The sequence below is a fragment of the Halichoerus grypus genome, chromosome 6 (genome assembly GCF_964656455.1).
Source record: "Halichoerus grypus chromosome 6, mHalGry1.hap1.1, whole genome shotgun sequence".
NCBI lineage: Eukaryota > Metazoa > Chordata > Mammalia > Carnivora > Phocidae > Halichoerus > Halichoerus grypus.
In genome coordinates, this window is record NC_135717.1 from 8,778,119 (window position 1) to 8,798,474 (window position 20,356).

The 20,356-nt window shown below is 56.3% G+C and overlaps 1 protein-coding gene across 1 annotated transcript; it reads right to left on the reverse strand.

The window, feature by feature from the left end:
* Nucleotides 1–12,334: 12,334 nt before the first annotated feature.
* On the reverse strand, nucleotides 12,335–13,835 carry HSPB1 (heat shock protein family B (small) member 1). The gene is made up of 3 exons (XM_036072413.2): nucleotides 13,336–13,835; nucleotides 12,757–12,820; nucleotides 12,335–12,651 (listed from the first exon to the last, which is right to left on the reverse strand). The coding sequence occupies exons 1-3, from the start codon at nucleotides 13,703–13,705 to the stop codon at nucleotides 12,462–12,464; spliced, it is 624 nt and encodes a 207-aa protein (XP_035928306.2). The 5' UTR covers nucleotides 13,706–13,835; the 3' UTR covers nucleotides 12,335–12,461.
* Nucleotides 13,836–20,356: the final 6,521 nt, after the last annotated feature.

Consider the following 20,356-nt stretch of genomic DNA (forward strand, 5'->3'; position numbering starts at 1 on the left):
TTCCCCCCCCCCCCAAAAAAAGGGAAGGGGAGCATTGTTTTACAGCTTTGCTGATCTCTTGGTAGAGGTCAGCTATTGCTTTCAATCTGTTACAGTGTTTTTTGAGCTGAAGTATTTGGAAAGAAAAAAAACCCGGCATCACAAGGATAAGTAGTCGGAGATGGATGGCCCTAAAGAGTTAAGAAAGTTCGAATTCAGAAAACGCATGATGCCCCATGTTAGGCACCAGTGATCGTGGTCCTCCTCTTAAGTGCACTCCAGAACGTAAAGCTATGACTGGTAGTGGGAAGCAGTTAAACAGTGGGTGATGGGGGAGGAGAGCATTTATAAAGGACTGGATCCCCTTAGCTTGGGCCATCCATAGAGCAGAATTCTCCATTCCAAGAACTTGGAGGGTGGGGCGGAAGGGTTGTCCAATGAGATTCAGTGGCAGGGGACTTTCAGTGTAGCAAGTTGCTGTTCGGGGCCCTAGTTTCCCTCCACTCTATTTATGTGTAATTACCACATGCATTGGCCTCTGTGTTGGTCAGCTGAAACTGCATGTTGACTCACACGGGCTGATCTGAGTGGCTAAGAATGGCAGCTGCCTCCTCTTGGGTGTGCAGTTGTCAAAGCAATCTTGGAGAAAAAAACCTGCTGAAAACTAGCTGGGTAACACTTCTGTGATTCTAGGAGTGACATTAAGTGGTAACCCAGCCTAATGAGAGCATTGAAATGTGGTCTGCCAGCTTGCTAATTAGCCTGCCGGTCTGAATTTTCCAATTCTGGTACGGATCAGGATAAATGGTTGAATCTGAACAGCTACAAACTCTAGCTCTAATTAACCAGATACCTGTGGTTGGTAGGCTGTGGGGCGGGAGTCTTTAATACCAGGTCAGGTTTGTTGGTATCTCATGTTCATGCTTTATCCACACCTGGCAAGACAAATGGGTCAGGATTTCCCAATTTCAGTAATGCTCTCAGGTGGCACTCAGTTATCCCCCTGTGGGAGAGGAAAGTCAGGAATTTGGGGAACATGATAAGGTTTTTTTGGTTTATATTTCAGTAGGTAGTGCAGGCACATTAAAAATACAGAAGTGCAGTCTAAAACAGATTTTTGTACTGCCTTCGAGCTAAGGATGTATTTCACATTTTGAAAGGGTTGGAAAGGAAAAAAAGTGCGAAGGGACAGTATGTTGCCCACGAAACTTAAAAGTGTCTACCATCTGGCCAGTAGTCTGGTGACCCCTGGTTTATCAGTAACTCATTCTCCCATATATGTTTTCAAACCGCCCATTTCCCCTTCCCAGAGGTAACCACTCTTCTCTATTTTTTATCTGGCTCAGACTTGACTCTGGCTTTGACATGGAAGGATTTCTGCTTCTTTTGAGCAATAAGTGACCTTTGGTCCATAAAAGGTTTTGCCTTGTGATTCTAAATACGGTTAATCGAAATTTGGTGATCCGGGGAAAGTACCTCTTGAATTAGATTTAACCCTGTTTAAAGGGTAGCTCGGTGGTCGTGGGTGGGTGGGGCATTTTACCCCCAACATTTTTTTGTTGTTTAAAGATTTTATTTATTTGACAGAGAGAGACACAGCGAGAGAAGGAACACAAGCAGGGGAGTGGGAGAGGGAGAAGCAGGCTTCCCAAGGAACAGGGAGCCCGATGCGGGGCTCAATCCCAGGACCCTGGGATCATGACCTGAGCCGAAGGCAGATGCTTAACCGACTGAGCCACCCAGGTGCCCCACCCCCAACATTTTATTTTGAGAAATTTCAAACACAAAAGCTGAAAAGGTACAGTGATAACCAAATATTATTGGTACAGCAGTTAACATTTTTCCGTATTTATATTTCTCTGTATCTTATGGAACCTTGAAATGACATTTACTCTATATTCCTATTTCTCTTAAAAATAACGATATTCTCTCACATAAACACCTCATTATCATCGCACCTAAGGAAATCAACAATCCCCTAATGTCAGCCCATATTCAGATTTCCTTCAGTTGGCCCCAGGATGCCTTTGAAAGCTCTAACCACCCCTCCCCACCACCAACTCAGATCTAATTAATTCATTCTAATTTCATTATTAGGTTTCTTTAGCCTCTATTCCTTCCACCTCTTTTCTTTATGATAATGACTTTTTCAAGAAACCAGCCATCTTCAAGAGATGGGTTTTTTTTTTAAGATTTTATTTTTAGGTAATCTCTACACCCAGCGTGGCACTTGAATTTACAACTCTGAGATCAAGAGTCGAGCACACGACCAACAGCCAGCCAGGCGCCTGCAAGAGATGGTCTTATAGAATGTCCCACGTTCTGGGTTTGTCCAGTTGTTTCCTCCTGTGTCACTTAATTTGTTCCCATCCCTGTTGGGGCACATTTTTGTCTTGGATAAGGCTTACACTTTGCCCCTCCATCCAGTCTTTTCAGTGGTTTATGTGGAACTGAATTTGAATTGAATGGGAGCCTCCTGGTGCTCTACCGGGAATCAGGTGATCTTAAGCAGTAGTCAGCACCTGGGCCTGTTACCTGAGCCCATGACTAAGCTGAAGGACAAGCTAGAGGGAGTGAGTGCCTGCCACCCACGGGAACCAAATGTTTTCTGAGTCTTCTCAGCTAGGATGTTTTGCCTCCTAACCCTCTCCTGCCTCCCCCGGATGGAGAAAGTGTTAGGTAGGTGCCCAGTCATCACTTGCTTTGACAGCAAGCCAACACATGCACCCCACATGGTGAGTCCTGGTGGTCTACCGCAGTTCTGCCCCTATGCCTGGGGAGGGTGGTGAAATGGTATAGCCCGCCATGTTCCCAGGAGTTCTCAGGGACAGGCAGGCATGTCTGAGAGGCTGCCTTCATATGGAATCTACATCAGGAGAAAGAATCTCGGCTTGGTTTAACACAATCTTGGTATAACTGGTTCTTCCCACAGTGATGGACAAGCTCCCCCTACTTACTGACTCTTAGGAACCAAAATGGTAATCAAACCCTCTTTTTCACTTATCTGAAGCTAGATTTTAGGGATGGGGTTTTGATGGCTGGTGGGTTCCTTAAAGCCTGGTGGAAAATTCATTTTGGGTTCCATTGGGTTTGTTAACAAAGCCTTCTGAAGGTCCTTGCCTCCCCAAATACGGAGGTATAATGTTATGGTTTACAGGCGTTTTTGCCTTCTCCATTAGGAACCTGCTCAGTTTTTTGTGGTTTTTTTTTTAAGATTTTATTTACTTGACAGCGAAAGAGGGAACACAAGCAGGGGGAGTGGGAGAGGGAGAAGCAGCCTTCCCGCGGAGCAGGGAGCCCGATGCGGGGCTCCATCCCAGGACCGTGGGATCATGACCCGAGCAGAAGGCAGACGCTTAACGACTGAGCCACCCAGGCGCCCCGGAACCTGCTCAGTTTTAAAGACATTTCTTTTGGGGAGTGTTGTGGTCTCTCCGTGATGGGTTCTAGGTTGCAGAGGATTGGGTAGTGGGCAGATTTAAGAGTGAAACCTATTCTCTTGCCCTAAATTAGGAGATTGCATTAGAAATAGAGACAAGATAGATTTAGGGAATAATGGCTAGGTAACCGGTATAAAGGATGAGCAGCTTATGGCTGACTGCAAGCACTTTTGGGCGAGTCCCTTTCCATGTAATCTCCCTAAATTCTGTCCAAAATCAAACAGCTACTACATCCCACTGCTGAGCAAAAGGGGCAATTGCTCCCCGAAATGAACCTGGATAGCAGAACTAAACAGCCTTGGTGCATCCCTCACGAACCCCCCCCCCCCCAAATGCACCCAGCGACGACTGGTCAGGCCGCTCCTGTACGATTACCAGCGGTACCAAAAGGCTTGCTGGGCCCTGGAGTTGGGAGTGGGGGATTTCCCCGCATCCACCTGGGCCCAGGCCCCGCCTAGGCACTGTCCCCTGCAGGGCGCCGCCCGGCTCTGCCCGGCTCTGCGGCTGGCCAGCATACACGGAGCCCTACCCGGCCCCGGTCCCCGGGTTTCCGCCCGGTTCTGCTTCCTGCCAGCCTCTGGGCCGCCTCCGCGCCAATCCACGTGGTAGCCCCGTCCACGGGCTTCTCTCGGGTCACCTCCCATCCCAAACACGTGAGCCCTGCAGGCTTCAGTTCCGCGCGGGCACAGGGGCGAGGCCACGTTGAGTGAGCCGCACGGCCCTACGCGCACGCGGGCGCCCCACAGGTGCTCGCCCCCACGCTCCCGCCACGGGACTACGAACGAGCCGGCGCTCCGAAGCGCTGGGGGCTCTCACGAGCCTGGATCGCGAAGGTTCCAGGACCCGTCAAACCCCCGGATATGAGCTGGGCGGGACGCGGCCCGCCTTCAATCTCGGGCAGTGGCGAGAGCCAATCACAGGCCAGTCTGTCCCGCTCTTCCAATGGTCGGCCTGTTGCTAGCGCTGCGCCAGGATCTGCCTGCGCAGTTGCCCAGGTCCGATTGGCTCCCACCGCGGGGCTGGGTCCTCCCTTTCCGCCCTCCCCCAGCCCGCCTCCGCTCTCCTCGTGCGCAGTTGTCTCACAGAGCAGTGCGGTTCGGCATATGCGGGCTGTAAGAACGCCGTTTAGCCCGTCGGTCGCGTCTCCGGGCGTTGTCCATCGCTGTGGTCGGTGGCAGGAGCGCGCGGCGGGGGAAGGGGGGGTGGGGACAGGGCCTCAGACGCCAGCTTTCCCCCTGACCCCGTGCCTGCCACTCAGAAGAGCCGGCACAACCGCAAATGCCCTGAGCAGGTTTGCTGTGCTTTCTTACCTGCGCAGCCCTCGCCCTGGCACCAGCCCTGGGGGCTACATGTACCCCACATTGCAGAGGAGGAAGCCGGGCCTCAGTACAGCCTGCCCGACCCTCACAGCAGTCGGAAGGGCTCAGGGCGGGTGGCGACTTGGGTCTGTCACACCCTGGCGCCATGGCGCCATAACCTGGATGCACCGAAGCCGCCCCTGCCTCTTGTGGCATTCAAGCCTTCTCCAGCCTCACCTGCCGCGTGTCACAGCCCTGTCCTCCTGAGCGAGGGCTGGTTCCACCCCTGAAGGCCCTCTCTCCCCCCCACACGCCTCCCGACTTGGAACTGATGGTAGCGGCCCAGGGCCAGCCCCAGAATCAGACGGCAGAAATGTTAGGGAGCGCGTGCACCCCAATCTCTGCCCTAAACAGCTCCCCACATAGAGCTGGTACGACCTGAGGGCCCGGGAGGGGAGACGGGTAGGTCACCTTCAGCGTGGCTAGCTACTGTTCACAAAGGTGAAATGTCTGTCCCTCAGCAATGTCTGTCCTGTTCCAAATGAAAGGGCTGTCGGTGGCAGAAAGCTCAGGATTTGAATTCCAACCCTACCACGTCCTAGTTGTGTGGTGTAACCTCTCAAATTCCTTAGCCTTTCAGACGGACAGTTTCCCAGTTTCCGTATCTGTAAAATGGGACTAATACAATCTGCCTCATAAAAATGCCTAGCATGACTGGGTGTTCAGTGTGTGGTTCAGGCTCTGTTCCAGAGACTTCACTTTGCAGAGGAAGAAACCAAGACTTTGTAACTTGCTCAAGGTCCTATACAGTTAGTAAGTGGCCCAATGAAGATTTGAACCTAGGCAGTTTTGACCAGTGACAGAAAGCATAACCACAAGCCTCTGCTGCCTCTCAGTGGCGTTCGGTTGCTGTGAGGATTTCATAAGCTAAGGAGTGATTGGCAGCTAGCAGGTGCCCAGTACATGCCAGTTGTGATAAGTAACAGAAACAGTGGTGAACACCTATGCAGCAGGGCAGAGCAGGGGCTCTGATTGCAGGCCTTGGCTGCCAGACCCTGCAAAGGCAGAGGCAGGGGTGGCAGCCGAGGGAGTGAACTGGGTCCCCCAGATGAGATCTTCTGGGAGGCTTGAGGGTTCTCAGAGAGTGAGGTCCAGAACAGAGAACAGGGCCAAAGGTATGGAAGGTGCAGGGCTCAGGGTGTCCGTGTTTTCCAAGACGGGGTCTCCTGACCCATTTCTGCTCGGGGCCTGGCAGGACCTAGAACCTGGGCAGAGATTGCTGAAGGTTCTGGGGTAGGCAGTGTTAGATATCTGAGTGTCTCTGGGGAAGCACCAGGGGGCAGTCATTTACTGTCCTGTCTGGGCCTGGGGGAGGGGAGGGGAAGATGGGGGCACCCAGCCCCAGGGGGGCATGCTGAGGACAGTCAGGGTCTGTCTTGGCACTGCTCCATCCCCCTTGCATGGGGCCTAGGCTAGGCTTTTTTTCTAAATTTGACCAGTACTGCCCAAGGTCTGAGCTGGCAGGGCCTGCAGCCTGCTTGGTGGGGATTGGTTTCTCCTCCAGAACCTCTCCGAAGGAGGGCCTTGGAACACCAGGACCCCTGCTGAAGGATTGGCCTGTGGAGACACTCCCAGGGTTCAAGGCTTTCAGGCTGGTCGGGCCTAGAGAAGGGGGTCTTCAGAATCTTCAGCAGGTCCACTGAGGGGATTATAAAAGAATAGCTTACCTACCAGGGCTCAGAGAGAGGGGGGTGGATTTCAGAGGGGGAGGGGAACTCAAATGAGGGAGAGGTATAGTGATGGGAGGTGGAAGTTCAGTGAAAATGGAAGAACTCTGGGATGCCTGGGTGGCTCAGTCGGTTGAGTGTCCGACTCTTGGTTTTGGCTTAGGTCATGATCTCATGGGTGGTGGGATTGAGCCCCATGATGGGCTCTGCGTTCTGCACAGTCTGCTTGGGTTTCTCTCCCTTTGCCCCTCCCTCCTCTCTCTCTCTAAATAAAATCATAAAAAAAAAAAAAAAGATGGGAGGGAGACGCCTGGGTGGCTCAGTTGGTTAAGGGTCTGCCTTCGGCTCAGGTCATGATCCCAAGGTCCTGGGATCAAGCCCCATGTCAGGCTCCCTGCTCAGCAGGGGGTCTGCTTCTCCCTCTCCCTCTGCCTACCACTCCCCCTGCTTGTGAGCTCCCTCTCTCTGTCTCTTAATAAATAAATAAATAAAATCTTAAACAAAATAGTTCTAAAAAAAGAAAATGGGAGAACTCTGAGAAAGGGGGGTGGTCATTGAAAAAGCTTGGGGTTGGGGAGGGATGCAGTGAGGGGTGGGTCTGAGTAAGGGGGTGCAATCAGAGAGAATAGGGAAGACCAACCAGGGTGGTGGGAGATCAGAAGGGTCTTGGAGAGGGCTGAGAGAGGGTGGGAGAACTCAGAGAGGGAGGGGGCTTAGGGGAGAAGGCTCAGTGATCTCTCTGGTCATTCATTCACCTAAATAAGTCCTCAATTACCCTGTCCCATTATCCCGCCAGCCTGAGCACATAGACTCAGTAACCATCCTGGAGGGACTTCCAGAGAAACTTTCAACCCATCTTGGGGGGTGGGGGCAGAATGATGTGAGAAGGAAAGGTTTACCCAGACCTGCCTTGGGGTCAGGGCCAAGCCTGAAAGCCTTCCCCATGCCAGGCCCTTCTTGGCCCTGAAGAGAGCTGTCCTTATATCCTTGGACACCCTTGGGACTTTGGCCTTCCTACCATTGTTAGGAGACTCTGGGCAGCTGCCAGTCTTCATGATTCTCCCTTGATTCCCATCCTGCAGAGGGCTGACAACACAGACAGCCAAGGTAGGAGAGGGGCCTTAGAGGTCATCAAGACCCCAAAATGGAAACTGAGCCCACACAGGGTGGACCCCAGACCATACCTCTAACAGGGACAGAGCTGGCCTCAGCCCAGTGCTTTTTCCTGAACACAGAGCTGCTTCTGCCACCTCAATCCTTTCTTTAATCCAAGCCTTTCTGGAAGGTTCTGGCCTGTTCAGCCCAGGGGAGGGAGTGGGGATAGACTTTCTTCCTCTGAGGCAGCACCTGGACCACTGGTGCCACATCTTGATCCAAACACTGCCACCATAGTTTGGACAGGGTGGTGTACCAGGCTGGTACACGTGCTAGGCTGGAAGGAAGGGTGGAGGGGGTCATTATGCTGCAGAGACTCCTCACAGGGCTGGTGGGTTTTCCCCCAGGGTCCCCAGACATGACCTTTTCTCTCTGGATGTTGGGAACCCTGGCTGGGCCCTTGGCTTTCCCTTGCCCTCAGCCTGCCCTTCAGAAGAGATGGAGGTGGCTGGCTGGCCAGTGAGGCTCTTCCGCCCTCCATGCTCCTACATGAAGCCATCCAGCGCTTCTGTTGTTGATCTGGAGCTATTCCTCTTCACTAAGCCTGGGATCCCTGGCATTTTTCATGCTGCCAGTTCTCCCACCACAAGGAGTGGTGGGCAGAGTTGTCTCCTAAGAAGCCCATGAGAACATGGCTCATCCTTGGGATAGAGAGTGAGGTGCACACAGTGAGGTCCAAAGCTGCCTGGCCAGGTGGAAGAGGTGGGAAGACCCAGAGCCCTTAGCTAAGAGGATTGTGGTGGGGATGGAGATATTTTCCACTCATGTGTGGGTCTCCCCCCCCCCCCATGGAACCCTGTGCTCCTCAGGGCTGGCACACAGGGGCATTGTTTGGTGGACAGACACTATGGATTTTGGGGTGGGGGGCACATGCTTGGCTTCTTCCATATTCCCTGGGGTCACTTTCCTGTTACTGGGAGGGCAGCATGAGGGTGGGTCTGAGCTGCCAGGCCCAGACCCTATTTCCCTGGGTCTGAGCTGCCAGGCCCAGTGCCAGTCCTGGTTAAGACCAGCCTAGGCTTGCCCTCACCTGTGCAGCTTCCTCCCTACTTTGGTCCTGAGCTGGCACCTTATTGCTGCTATGCAAGTCTGGGCCAGAGGCCAAGCTCTGAGCTCAAGGGTTGTCCCAAATCCCCAGGTCCCACTGTGTGCATGGCGGGGGAGGGGTGGTATGCAAGGGGGGAGGTGTAGGGGAGTCCAGGGTAAAGCAAGCAGATAGGACCCTCACCAGCCTGATCCCTGCCCAGTCTTAGGTTCTGCCAGGGTTGAATAGTGTGTGGGTGGCTGCCAATAGACCAGGGGGTCTGGGCTGTCTGTTGACCCCATGGCCAGTCCCTGGGCAGGGCTCCTGTCCTGCCTGACCCTCCTCTCCTTTCTTTGCTTGGTTGCCCCTGCCTCCATCACAAAGGTGCTCTGACCATATGCCCGCTGGACCCAGTACTAGGATCCTCTGCAGCCACTGTCTGGGCAGCTTTTCTTCCCACCCCACCCTCTCCCTGGAGCAGTCTGTGCCTGACAAACCCTGGGTTGATTCTGTAGCAGGGAAGGTGATGCTACTGGGAAACAATTCACTCCCCCAGCAGCAGAGGCGTGGGGTCTGCCCAACCTTGCAGAGACTGAGGTCAGCAAGCCTAGGCAGGGAGCCATGAGAGTCCAGGGCTCAGGGCCTCAGCAGATCCCTTTCTTCCCTTGCCTGCTGTACCCCCACATCCCAGTCTGTCACCCCACACCACAGAGCCTGCTACTGCTACATCTGGCACCTGGCATCCTTTCCCCCTCCCCCTGGCAGGACCCCTGCCCACTACACCTCAGCAGCACATTGTCCCCTGCCTCTTGACTGGTTCCTCCCAACCACTCTCCTCTAAGATCTGGACCCTTGTTTCTAAAGCAGGGATGCTTAAACCTCTCTGGTAGCCTGCATCTAGTGTGGCCTACAGTGCCCACCCCCACCAAGACTGGTCCCACCCACCTCCCTCACTGGCCCTCTTGCTCTCCTTCCTCCAGCCTGACTGTGCCAGCCTGCCAGCCCTGGCCCATACCATTGCCACTTGCCTATCCAAGGGTCGCTTCTGGAAATCCCTTTTTCCCATTCCACTAAGACCCAACAGGATGTCCCGCCCCCTTGCTAATGGCATAATGCTGCTTGTCATTGAGCTGTTTCCTCCATTTGGCCCCTTGAGCAGGGACTTGGACTGACTGGCTGGGTCCTGGGCCCAGAGGAATTGCCAACACGGGGGCAGATTTCACAACTAGGAGGGAGAGAGAAAAGGAGAGACCCAGGGATGTAGGCCTGGAACTGAGGATGGCTTGTGCACTGCACAGATCCTTAGGGAAGCTGCAGCTGGTGAGGGGTGACTGGCAGCCACAGGGACTTGAGGCCTTAGTCATCAGCCTGGAGCACAGAGCATTGCCCCTCAGACACCTTCAGCTGAGCAGAGGGGCCCCGATGCTAGCATTCACTGAATCAAGGCCAATATCTTGAGTCTGCAGACTTGAAGGACATCAGAGGCCTTTAGACAGGGACCCACTGAAAATCAGGGAAAGGCCTGGAGAAGCTTGGAACTGTTCCTGCCCCACAGCAGCAGTCAGGGACTCACCAGGTGTCCCCGTGCCAAGTGCCAGCCTGTCCCAGGGGAGACCCGCAGGCCTGAGCCAGCCAGCCCTATTCACTCTGCCCAGAGGCCCTGCCCCACACCCCACCTCTGAGTGGAGCTCTGGGCATAGGGCCGGCCCAGCCTCAGACTCCCCTCCTGTCTCTGCCCCCACGGTGGCCCAGCCAGGCTACAGTTCATCTCCTATTTTAGTTTCCCTTGGAAATTGGGCTCTGTTTCCTTTGCAGGGATGGAATTCTTCCCCTCTCACCTACCCTGTGCCCAGCTGTGTCCCAAATAATGGCCTGAGCCCCCAAGATCTCAAAGCTGTTATCCTCGGACTCACTCCTGTGATAGGCACCCCCTGAGGGCTGACTCCTACCTGCTCCAGGCCTGGAGTCTGGGTCTGAGACCCCTGGCAGCTCCCTCCAGGTCATTTGCAGCCTGACCCCCCGTGAGCAGCCCCAGACTCAGCTGCATCCCTGTCCTCCTTCTGTGGCCCCACCAAGCCTCTTTCAGAAGCACTTCAAGCTTGCCGTGTGGAACACTTCTACACCGACCCCCCAGCTTCCTGTGTGAGCTAACCTGCCCTCCCCTGCCTGTGGCCACACTGATGTCCCTCCGCCCCTCCAGGACTAGCTGTGTGGACCCGGGCAAGTCTGTTCACCTCTTCGAGGCTCTCGGTGCCCAGGTGTTCGGCAGGACTAACCCCACCTCTTCGCAGAGTTGGAGTGAGGATTACCTTGTCAAAGGCTTGGCACCAGCTTTCCCACACTTGCAGGGCGCTGGCAGCCTTGCTCTCGCTCTCTCTGACAAGACTGACGAGAGGGGAGGAGGCAGTCACATCCCTGCAGGCCGGGGCCATCCTGTTGCCAGCCAGAAGGGAGCTGGCACTACAGAGCAAGGGGGAGCCCTGGACAGGCTGATTCAGTTGTGACCACAGGAATGTGGACGTGTCCAGGAGACACCTGAGATGTATCATGTCTGTTGTCAGGGAGGAGGATGGCAGATTGAGGAGATTGGAGCTCGTGCAATGAATGGTGGTACGGGTGGCGTAGACCGGGCAGTGCCCTGGCCAACAGGCCCGGACCTGCTCTGCCAGCTGTTCGTGTGTTTATTTCCCTGGCTGGCCTCCTCCAGGCCCGGCGAGGCCTCCGAGGCCTGGGACCTGCTTTGGCTTCCTGCCTGCTCCAGATGGTGGTATCCGCACCAGGGAGTGGAAATGAAGAAGCTGGGCAGTGGCGAGGGTAGTGAGTGTGTGTGCAGGCTCCTGGCCCTTCCCTGCAGGGTGCCGCTCCTCTCAGAGACCCTGGGAAAGTAGGGCTGTGGGCTTAGAAAACAATGTCATGGTGTCTTGCCACAGTTTCAGGCTCTGTGACCTTTGTAGGTGGAGATGGTGTGGGATCTCTCAAGTTCCTGGGGACCCGAGACTGGGCTCCAAAACCCCTATCTGCTCTATCCCTCCCCCAGGTCCCTCCAAACCCTTCTTGGGCCAGGTGAGAGGGTGGTGGGTAGGATGAGGGCCAAGGAGAGGATCCAGGTAGGTGTGACTCTTCCTACCTGGGTTAGTCTTCCCTGTCAGGGTGTTTGCTTCTCTTCCACCAAAACCTTGGCCACACGGCCCTCATTCTTTGCCGAGTGCCCTTGACCCAAAAGCCTAGGCCTCATCCTGAATGCACGGGCATCAGGGGATGGGACCTTTGACAAGGCCAACCTCCTCTCCGAAAGTCACCTGGACTGCCACACCTCCCATGCCTTCTCTGTGGTCCTGCCCCTCTCTGGGAGAATAGTGAAGTCTCAATGAAGTGAGCAAGGGACTCTGAGCTCCTAAGAAGCTCCCCTCCCCAGGCCCTGCTCTGTCCCCCTGGCACCTGACTCCAGCCTAGGTGTCCCTGAGTGCCCAAGCCTGGACCAGCTGCCTCACCTGGTTTCCCCCATCACTGCTGGTTCCGATCATTACTTCCCTCTTACTGGACTCAGGGTTGGAGGACGGGGGTATGTCCCTGCTGTACCCCACTGTACCCACAGGGCCTAGCATGGGGCTTGGCACATAGCAGGCCCTCGGCAAATGTGATCCATGTGGGAGCCAGCAAATGGCACCAACCCCCAGGCCTCCACAAACACCAGAATCTGAGGCAGTGGCGGGCAGTTGCTTTGAACTTTATTTGAGAAAAACAGAAGGTAAACGTATCAAAAAAGCATACAGATGGGCGGGTGGGGATGGTCAGTGATGGCTACTGAGGTGGGGGTGTGGACAGCAGGGCAAGGCCTTTACTTGGCTCCAGGCTGCTCCGACTTTCCAGCTTCTGGGCCCCCAATCTGGGCACGTGCCTCGAAAGTGACGGGGATAGTGATCTCTGCGGACTGGGTGGCTGGCTTGGGCATCGGGGCCTCCACGGTGAGCGTGCCCTCAGGGGACAGGGAGGAGGAGACCAGGGTGGGGTCCACACCAGGAGGCAGCCTAGACAGGCAGAGAGGGAGGACAAGAGTTACACACCTGGGCCTCACTGCCCCCCACTCCCTGCACCCCTCCTTAGGTCCCCCTGGATCTGGGGCCAAGACTTACGTGTATTTTCGGGTGAAGCACCGGGAGACGTAGCCATGCTCGTCCTGCCTCTCTTCATGCTTGCCTGGGTGGGAGAATGAGGTCAGAAGCTGCGGGGAGGGGCCCGCCCAAATCCACATCCCGCCCAAATCCACACACGCCCCCGTGTGTCTCAGGGCCCCTCAGAAGCTTCTGGAAAGTTGGGTTCAGTGCTTTGGGGGGTTGGGTGGGGCTCGGCACGGCACGGCGCGGCGCGAAGGAAGCGCACCCGCCCCCTCCGCGGACCCGGGCTTAGGGGCAGGGAACAGGGACAGCGCCAGGGGACAATGGCCTCTTCGTCCGGGCCTGTGGGTGGCTCCAAGGAGACCTGGTCACTTGGGGGCGGGACTGGGGGATCTGCGCCGGAAGGCGGCATTTCTTCCCTCAATAAAGCGTTTTTCGGGCCAGAGGGACCCTGAGGAACTACCCGAAGTCCCCGTTCTAGAGTCGGGGCCACAGCCCGGGGGCAGGGTGAGTCCCAAATCTTCCGGGTCCCTGGTGGAGTCTCCCTGCCCAGTTCCCGCCCCGCCAGCAGGGTCCCCGCAGGGCCGGGGGGCTCACCGGTGATCTCCACCACGCCTTCCTTCGTCTTGACCGTCAGCTCCTCGGGGGCGAAGTGGCTGACGTCCAGGGACACGCGCCAGCGGTCGGCAGTCTGCCGGATCTCTGAGACGCCGCTGCTGAGCTGCCGGCTGAGCGCGCGGCTGTAGGCGGGCGCGGCCACCGCGGCGGGGCTCTCGACCGCGGCCGGGGGCAGCGGGCGCACGTAGCCCGGCCAGCCGCTGTGGCCGAACCACTGCGCCCACTCCTCGGGCAGCCGGGGCAGCCCGAAGGCCTGGTCGAAGAGGCGGCTGTGGGCCGGGTACCAGTCGCGGAAAGGGTCCCAGCTGGGGCTCCGCAGGAGCGAGAAGGGCACTCGGCGCTCGGTCATGCTGGCTTGGCTTTGCGCTTGTAGCTGAGGCTTGGAGAAGTGTGGGGCGTCGGACCCGCAGTGCTTTTATGCGGCTCCAGCCGGGTATTTTTAGCAGGCGGTGTTTCAGGTCTCTATTAAAGGCAATGACGGGCTGGGGGCAGCCCCTCCCCCTGCATTCCTCCCCCTGCGCACGGGGCGGGGGCGGGCCGAGGAAGGCCCTGCCCACATCTGGAACCTTCTCTTGTTCAAGAAAACAAATGACTGTAGCACCGGTCCTGGTGCAGTGCCCACTGCCAGATACTGGCAGGCCTGGGCGCTAAAGCTCTCGTCCAGGGCTGCTGGACAGCCCCATCCGTTTGTCCCGGAGGACAAAGCCCAGAGAAGCTGGGCTACTTGTCCCAGACCACATGTATCTAGAAGTGGCAGAGCCGGGGGCGCCTGGGTGGCTCAGTTGGTTAAGCGACTGCCTTCGGCTCAGGTCATGGTCCTGGAGTCCCGGGATCGAGTCCCGCATCGGGCTCCCTGCTCGGCAGGGAGTCTGCTTCTCCCTCTCCCACTCCCCCCTCTTGTGCTCTCTCTCTCTCTCATTCTCTCTCTCAAATAAAAAAAAAAAAAAAAAAAATCTTTAGAAGTGGCAGAGCCGGGATTTGAACCACAAGGCGTCCCGGGAAATAATGTCTTAAAAAGCTGCCTGGCGTCGCAGATAAGAGTGTGGGCTCTGGAGCCAGAGCGTCTGACTTCACACCCTGTTCTGCCACTAATGGGATGGACTTGTGCAAGTTAGACTCTGGGCCTCGGTTTCCCCATCTGGAAAACAGAGATGATGATAGTAATAAAAATGCTTACATCATTGGATTGATGTGAGGATTCAGCAACTTAATGCAAGTAAGGACTTCAGTCCAGGGCCTGGTACCTGATAATTGTTCACTATTGTTATGTTATTTATCTGTAATTAAAAGGGGTGGGGGAGGAGGAAGGAGAGTGTGTAAGTATCCCAGTTGCAGAGGCAGTGACCCAGGTCAGAAACCCAGTGCTGAGAGGGGGTCAGGAGGAAGGCTGTTGTCAAATCCCCCCATGTATCCATTGTTCCTTGAGGAGCCCTGGACAGGGAACTTGAAGGGCAGTAAGTAACCTTGAATCTGGCCTGGGCTTTGCTGTTGATTTACTGTGATTTGGGGCAAGGCCCCTCCTTTCTCTAGGCCTCAGTTTCCCTTTTTGCAGATTATGATCTCGAAGTACAATTCACTCAAACATGCTTGGAACCTGAGGCCTGCCCCTTGACCCCCACCTCCTGTCTGACCACCTGTGGGATCCAGGCCCCCATCTCCCACCTTTGAGACAGGGTGCTGCACCTAGGCTCCTGCCATAATCCTGACATTCCCTCTCTCCTGCTTTCACAGGCATGAGCCCCCTCCAGTCTTCCTTCTTCCGATTTACACCCTGTTATCCCTCCTTTTTAGATGAAGGAACGAGTTCAAAGAGATACAGTGATTGGTGCACTGTCTCCTTTAAGATACTAGCAGAGTAAGCCTCTTGCCTGTCTAGTGCCCGTGGCTCTCACCCTCATGGGACTCCCACCTCGGAGTCTTCCACTTCCTCTCTTTCTGAGGCCCACTCTGCTTTCTGCCCCTTTCCCAGGGCTGGGCTGAGGCTGAACCCTCACCAGTTTTACCGGGGGCCTTGCCCTGCCCAGGAGACCTGAGAAATCAGAAGCCAGACTCCAGCCACTTGCTTCGATGAGCTGGGGGTAGCAACAAATCTCATGCCTTTTCTGTGTCCGCTTCCTCTTCAAGAGGGAGCTCCTGGATGCCTTTCTCTCTTTCTTATCCACCTGCGCCCCATGGGGGAAGAGCTAGGTCTGGGTCATGAGTCTGAGGTTGTTCTGGTTACCTCTGAGCTCCTGGGGCTTTCATGGGCCAAGGGTGTGAGGCAGACAGGACCCCCATCTCTGCTCCACCTCCCTTGCTGGATCAGGTCACGGGCCCAGTAGGTCTCCTTTGGGAGCTACTGGCGGCCCCCCCGCCCCGCCCCGCCCCGCGGGTCTCAACTTCAGCAAGCCCCAGGTCTTTGCTCCCTGGCACTTCCAACCCCACCCATTCCCAGCTCTATAAAGTCGAGGTGAGGTCAGGAGCCAGGGAGGGCTCTCATCCGCCTCTGCTTGCCCACCTTGGCCCAGACTGGAGTCCAGGAGCCCCACCCTACAGGAGCTGTCAGGTGTGGTCATGGATGCTTTCAAGTGTGGTCCTGCGAGGCCCAGCCACGCTTTGGGTGGGGGCTGCCGGGCTGCCTTGCCTGCCAACCCTTTGTAGACAGAGGCTCCCTTAGTAGCTGTCTGCATCTTGCCTGAAGCCAGGGCAGGGAGGGTCCATTCCTGCTGCCCCAGCCAGGAAGTTGTGCAAACCAGGGCCCAACAGCTCCCAGCACTCTGCCCATGGGAGGTGGGGGAGGCAGGACTGAGACTTCATATCCATCTTCAATGGGTTGCTTCTTGAGGGACCTTGTCAATCACAAGGGAGGGAACATGGGTGGCTCTGGGTGGTGGCAAGAGGGGTGGGGTTGCAGGAAAAACTGGGTTTTGGGGTCAGACAGGCTGGGCTTGAACTTGGATGCTGCTGTTCACTGGCCTGGTGACCTCCTTGAGCCCGCTGTCCCCATCTGCAAAATGTGGGTAGTAATAACACACCCCTCTTTTGGGGTTGTGGTGAATCTCAAATGCAATAATGTGTGGGGAGTGCTTGGTGCTCAGTAAGTGTTCACCTTTATTAAGGAAAGAGGGCCTTTAATTTTGGGTGCTGAGACTTAGGCTAATAAGAATTACGCAGTTGTATGCACTTTATGGCAGGTCTAAGTATCTTCTCAGAGTCCCATTTCTGAGATGAGAAAACTGAGCTGGAACTGCCCCAAGGTCACAAAGTTGGTAAGCGGGTGGAGGGATCGGAACTCAAGCGTCCTGACTCTCTTTGAGCAGGGGAGACACTTCCTAAGCAGTCCAGGGAGGGCTGTGGGCTCTGGGCTGGTGGGCGCAGGGTAGGTGTGCAGCCAGGGGGCAGGGAAGGTTGGGCCAGCCTCTCTGGAGTCCCTTCCAGCCCTGACCATGAGCCTTCCCGGAGGTCGTACCCCGGTTGCTCAGGCACAGGGCAAGAGGAGCAAGGGCTGGATGTCAGCCCCCACTTGCCCACCTGCCGAAGTGTTCTTTGACAATCTTCCACTCTATCATTCTGGGCACTGAGCTGCCAGGGCTAATACTTCTGGGATTAAGAAGACAACTCCAGGGGTGCCTGGGTGGCTCAGTCGTTAAGCGTCGGCCTTCGGCTCAGGTCATGATCCCAGGGTCCTGGGATTGAGCCCCGCATCAGGCTCCCTGCTCAGTGGGAAGCCTGCTTCTCCCTCTCCCACTCCCCCTGCTTGTGTTCCCTCTCTTGCTGTGTCTCTCTCTGTCAAATAAATAAATTTAAAAAATCTTAAAAAAAAAAAAAAAGATAACTCCACTCCCAGGGATTTCCCAGTAGACACAGGGGCAGTGGTGGAGGAGGCAAGCTTGGGTCTGGGATTCCTTGATCAGAGGGGCCCCTCCCCTCATCCCTAGCCCCAAAGTCTGCGGTACTCTGCAGCAGCCCGAGACCAGCCTCCCAGCCTCCTTGTCTGGCAGTGAGCCCAAGGCCTTGGCCACAGTAGCCACACCTTTGACAGGCCTTTGCCAGCTGCAGCTGAGCCAGCCCCTCCCTCCCTGGCTCAGCCTCAGAGAAAATGCGAGAGTCTTCAGGCAGCTGCCCGAGCTCCCTGGAGAGACGTGACAGCTGATGGATTGTGCCAGTCACTGGGCTTACTGGGAATTAAAAATGTGGGCAGCAGTAATTAGAGCACATGGGGGTGGGGGGCACCAGGTCTTTCTGGAAGCATCTAGACACTGCCTCTCTGGGAGTCCCTCTCCAGCCTGCCCATCCCCTAGGCTTCTGGCTAGTCTTGGGTGTCACTCACCCCCTCACCACTAAAGGGGGGCCAAGGAGGGGCCGTGTGGGGAGGGCTGGCCCCTCCCGCCCCACTGTCTAGCAGAAAGGATCTGTCTAGCTTGGGAGTCTGGGGACCTGCTTGTCTCTGGCTCTGTGACCTTGGCCAGCAGCCGGCTCCCGTGACTCATTTTCTTCATCTGTACAATGAGACCATTGGACTGGATGTTCTCGAAGGCTCCTTCCAGCATAGTGAATCAACAGTTTCTCCTCCACTCGCCCTCACTCCCCCCACCCCCGGCCGTCTGCACTGCCCACTCTGCCATCTAATACTCCTGGAGGGGTGTGTGTATGGTGAGTGGAGGGAGGTGGTGAGGGAGGACCTGGCATCCCCTGTGGTGGCTGTGGAGGTGGGAGGCCCTATGGCTAGAGCACTCTCGTGTCTTGGTTGTCCTTGAGTGGCGAGGGGCCTGGAGAAGGAAGGGCAGGTGCCTGGTGGTAGGGCAGGTTTGCTAAATATGCCCTCAGCATATTCACTCACTGGCCGATGGGAGGCCCAGGGGCTTCCAAGAGCATCTCAGAGAGGCAGGGGATGGGAGATGCTCCCTGGGACACCCAGACCGGGCGTGTGCACTGACTTGCTACCCTGGGTCTGGGGCTGCAGGAAACCAATTAAGGAGAAGAGAAAATATCTAACAGGACACAGGAAACCCTGCCCAGACTGACTCCCGGCTGCTGTGTGTATTGGCAGGGTAAGGACAGAAGGGTCCCCGAGGCCCCCATCAGCAGAGACACCAGGAGAGGACCTGCATTCGACACGCCAAAGGCCCACATCCTGGGAAGGTTCCCTCATGCACATACCCCCCCCCCCCCCCCCCCCCCCCCCCCCCCCCCCCGCTACCAGATGCAGAATTGGAGTTTCCTGTTTTCCTGCCTGTCTTCCTGGAGGTAGTTTTCCCCTTTTCCCAAGGTATAGGACAGAGTTCAGGCTGAACCCTCAGTCTGTGGGAAGGCAGGGGCTTGGTACTCTCCCAATCCTTCCTCGGGACTGGACACTGCTTCCCCAAGTAGCCAGGATGGGCGCTGAGGACAGGAGCTTCGGGTTTCCAGGCTGACATAGAACCTCCGCCCAGGGCTCTCCATTCCGGCCTGTTCTGTGCCGACTGACAGGCAATTTTCTTCCTCTCTGTCGCCCTCTAGTGTCTATCTGCCACCACCACACCTTGCCTTTGGTCCCTCCCCTCCCCCAAGGTTTCTGGACCCGCTCACTCCCTGGCTCCCCGGTTCACTTGTTTACTTATTTGACAAACATCTCAAGGGTGCCTATTTGGGGGATGGGATGCAGAGGCCAAGAAGGCATGGCCTGGGCTCCAGAAACTCACAGATTTAGGGAGAGATGGACATGCTCACAAATAAGCCGTACAAGAGCTTGGGGCCCTAAAGGCAGGTATAGACCCGGAAGAGCGGGAGAGACCCAGAGGTGAGAGTGGCCACTGCAGCTGGGGACCACGAAGGCTCCTTGGAGTAGGAGGCAGCTGAGCTAGGTCTTGAACCATGAGCTCACCGGAACATTTGGTGGTGGAGAGGTCATGCATGGAGGGCCCAAGGAGGCAGGTCAGCTGGACTGGGGTGTATTGGAGTCAAGGACAATGATGGGAGAGGAAGCTAGGTGGGGCGTGGGGGTTGAGGGAAGTGGGGATGTTCAAAGCCCCCAGAGTCTCCAGGCTGAAAGGAAAGTCTTCCTGGGTCCCTGTTTTCCTCCCCACTGAGCTGCATGCTCTGCTCCTACACTGAGTCAGGGGGATGGACACACTGGGCTCTGGCTTGTTGGTGCCAGATCTTCTCTCTGGGGTGGAGTCTGCGCCCCTTCCACTTCTTGGAGGGAAGGACCCCAGGACCCTGTGCCCTCCCCACACTCACCAGGTGCCCAAATCCACAGAGGCCTGGTCTCACCACCTGTCATCCGGGCACCAAGTGTTTTATTAGAGTCCAATTTTTATCCGCACCGCGGAGAAAGAGGGAGGGGGAAATAGAGGGGGAACCCGGACCAGACCCCAGACCCCTCCCCCCACGGGAGCCCAGGGCAGGTGCCCTGTTGGGCCAAGGAAGACTTTGTGAGATCCCTGAGGGCCCCAGGAGGAGTGGGCTGGGAGCAGCAGAAGAGGGCTGGGGGGCCACTGCTTCCCCATTGATGCCGCAGGCCAAGGCCCTCAGTCTAGATCTAACCCTAACCCCTTCTTCAAAGGGCTCTAGCACTCTTCTCTGGGTAGCCTCCACTGACCACCTCCCCACCAAACCCCGAGAAGGAAGTGCTCCCTTGGGCAGGCCCCAAAGTGCATGTTATCCCATGCCGGTGACCCTGTGCTGCCATCTGGCCTATGTCCCAGACACAGGGCACACTGGGACACCAGGGCTTGCTCGGTCATCGGACTGCATTGCTCTCCCCTGCTCCTCACAGGCTCTTCTTCCATTTACCCCTTCTCCCTCCCACCTCCTGACCTGAACCCCTTTTGACCTCAAGGTCAGATGCAGTGTGATCCGAATGTCCCACCTCTTGTCATGCAGAAGGCCTGGCAGCTGTGGCCTTGGCTCAGGGCATGGGGTGAGGGCTGAAGGGGAGAGCCTGGTCTGGAGAGAAGAGGTGGGACCAAGAGTGAGCTCCCCGGCTCCTCAGGCTGGGGCTTAGGGGCCCACCTAGTGGGTCTGGGTACTCCTGGGCCAG

What these genes read in the sequence shown, in the direction of transcription:
- HSPB1 (XM_036072413.2), bottom strand. Translation starts at nt 13,705, where the DNA reads ATGACCGAGCGCCGAGTGCCCTTCTCGCTCCTGCGGAGCCCCAGCTGG. An exon ending in AGGCGTGGTGGAGATCACCG is followed by an intron (nt 12,821 to 13,335) that starts GTGAGCCCCCCG and finishes TCTCCCACCCAG; the next exon opens with GCAAGCATGAAGAGAGGCAG. An exon ending in TGCTTCACCCGAAAATACAC is followed by an intron (nt 12,652 to 12,756) that starts GTAAGTCTTGGC and finishes CTGCCTGTCTAG; the next exon opens with GCTGCCTCCTGGTGTGGACC.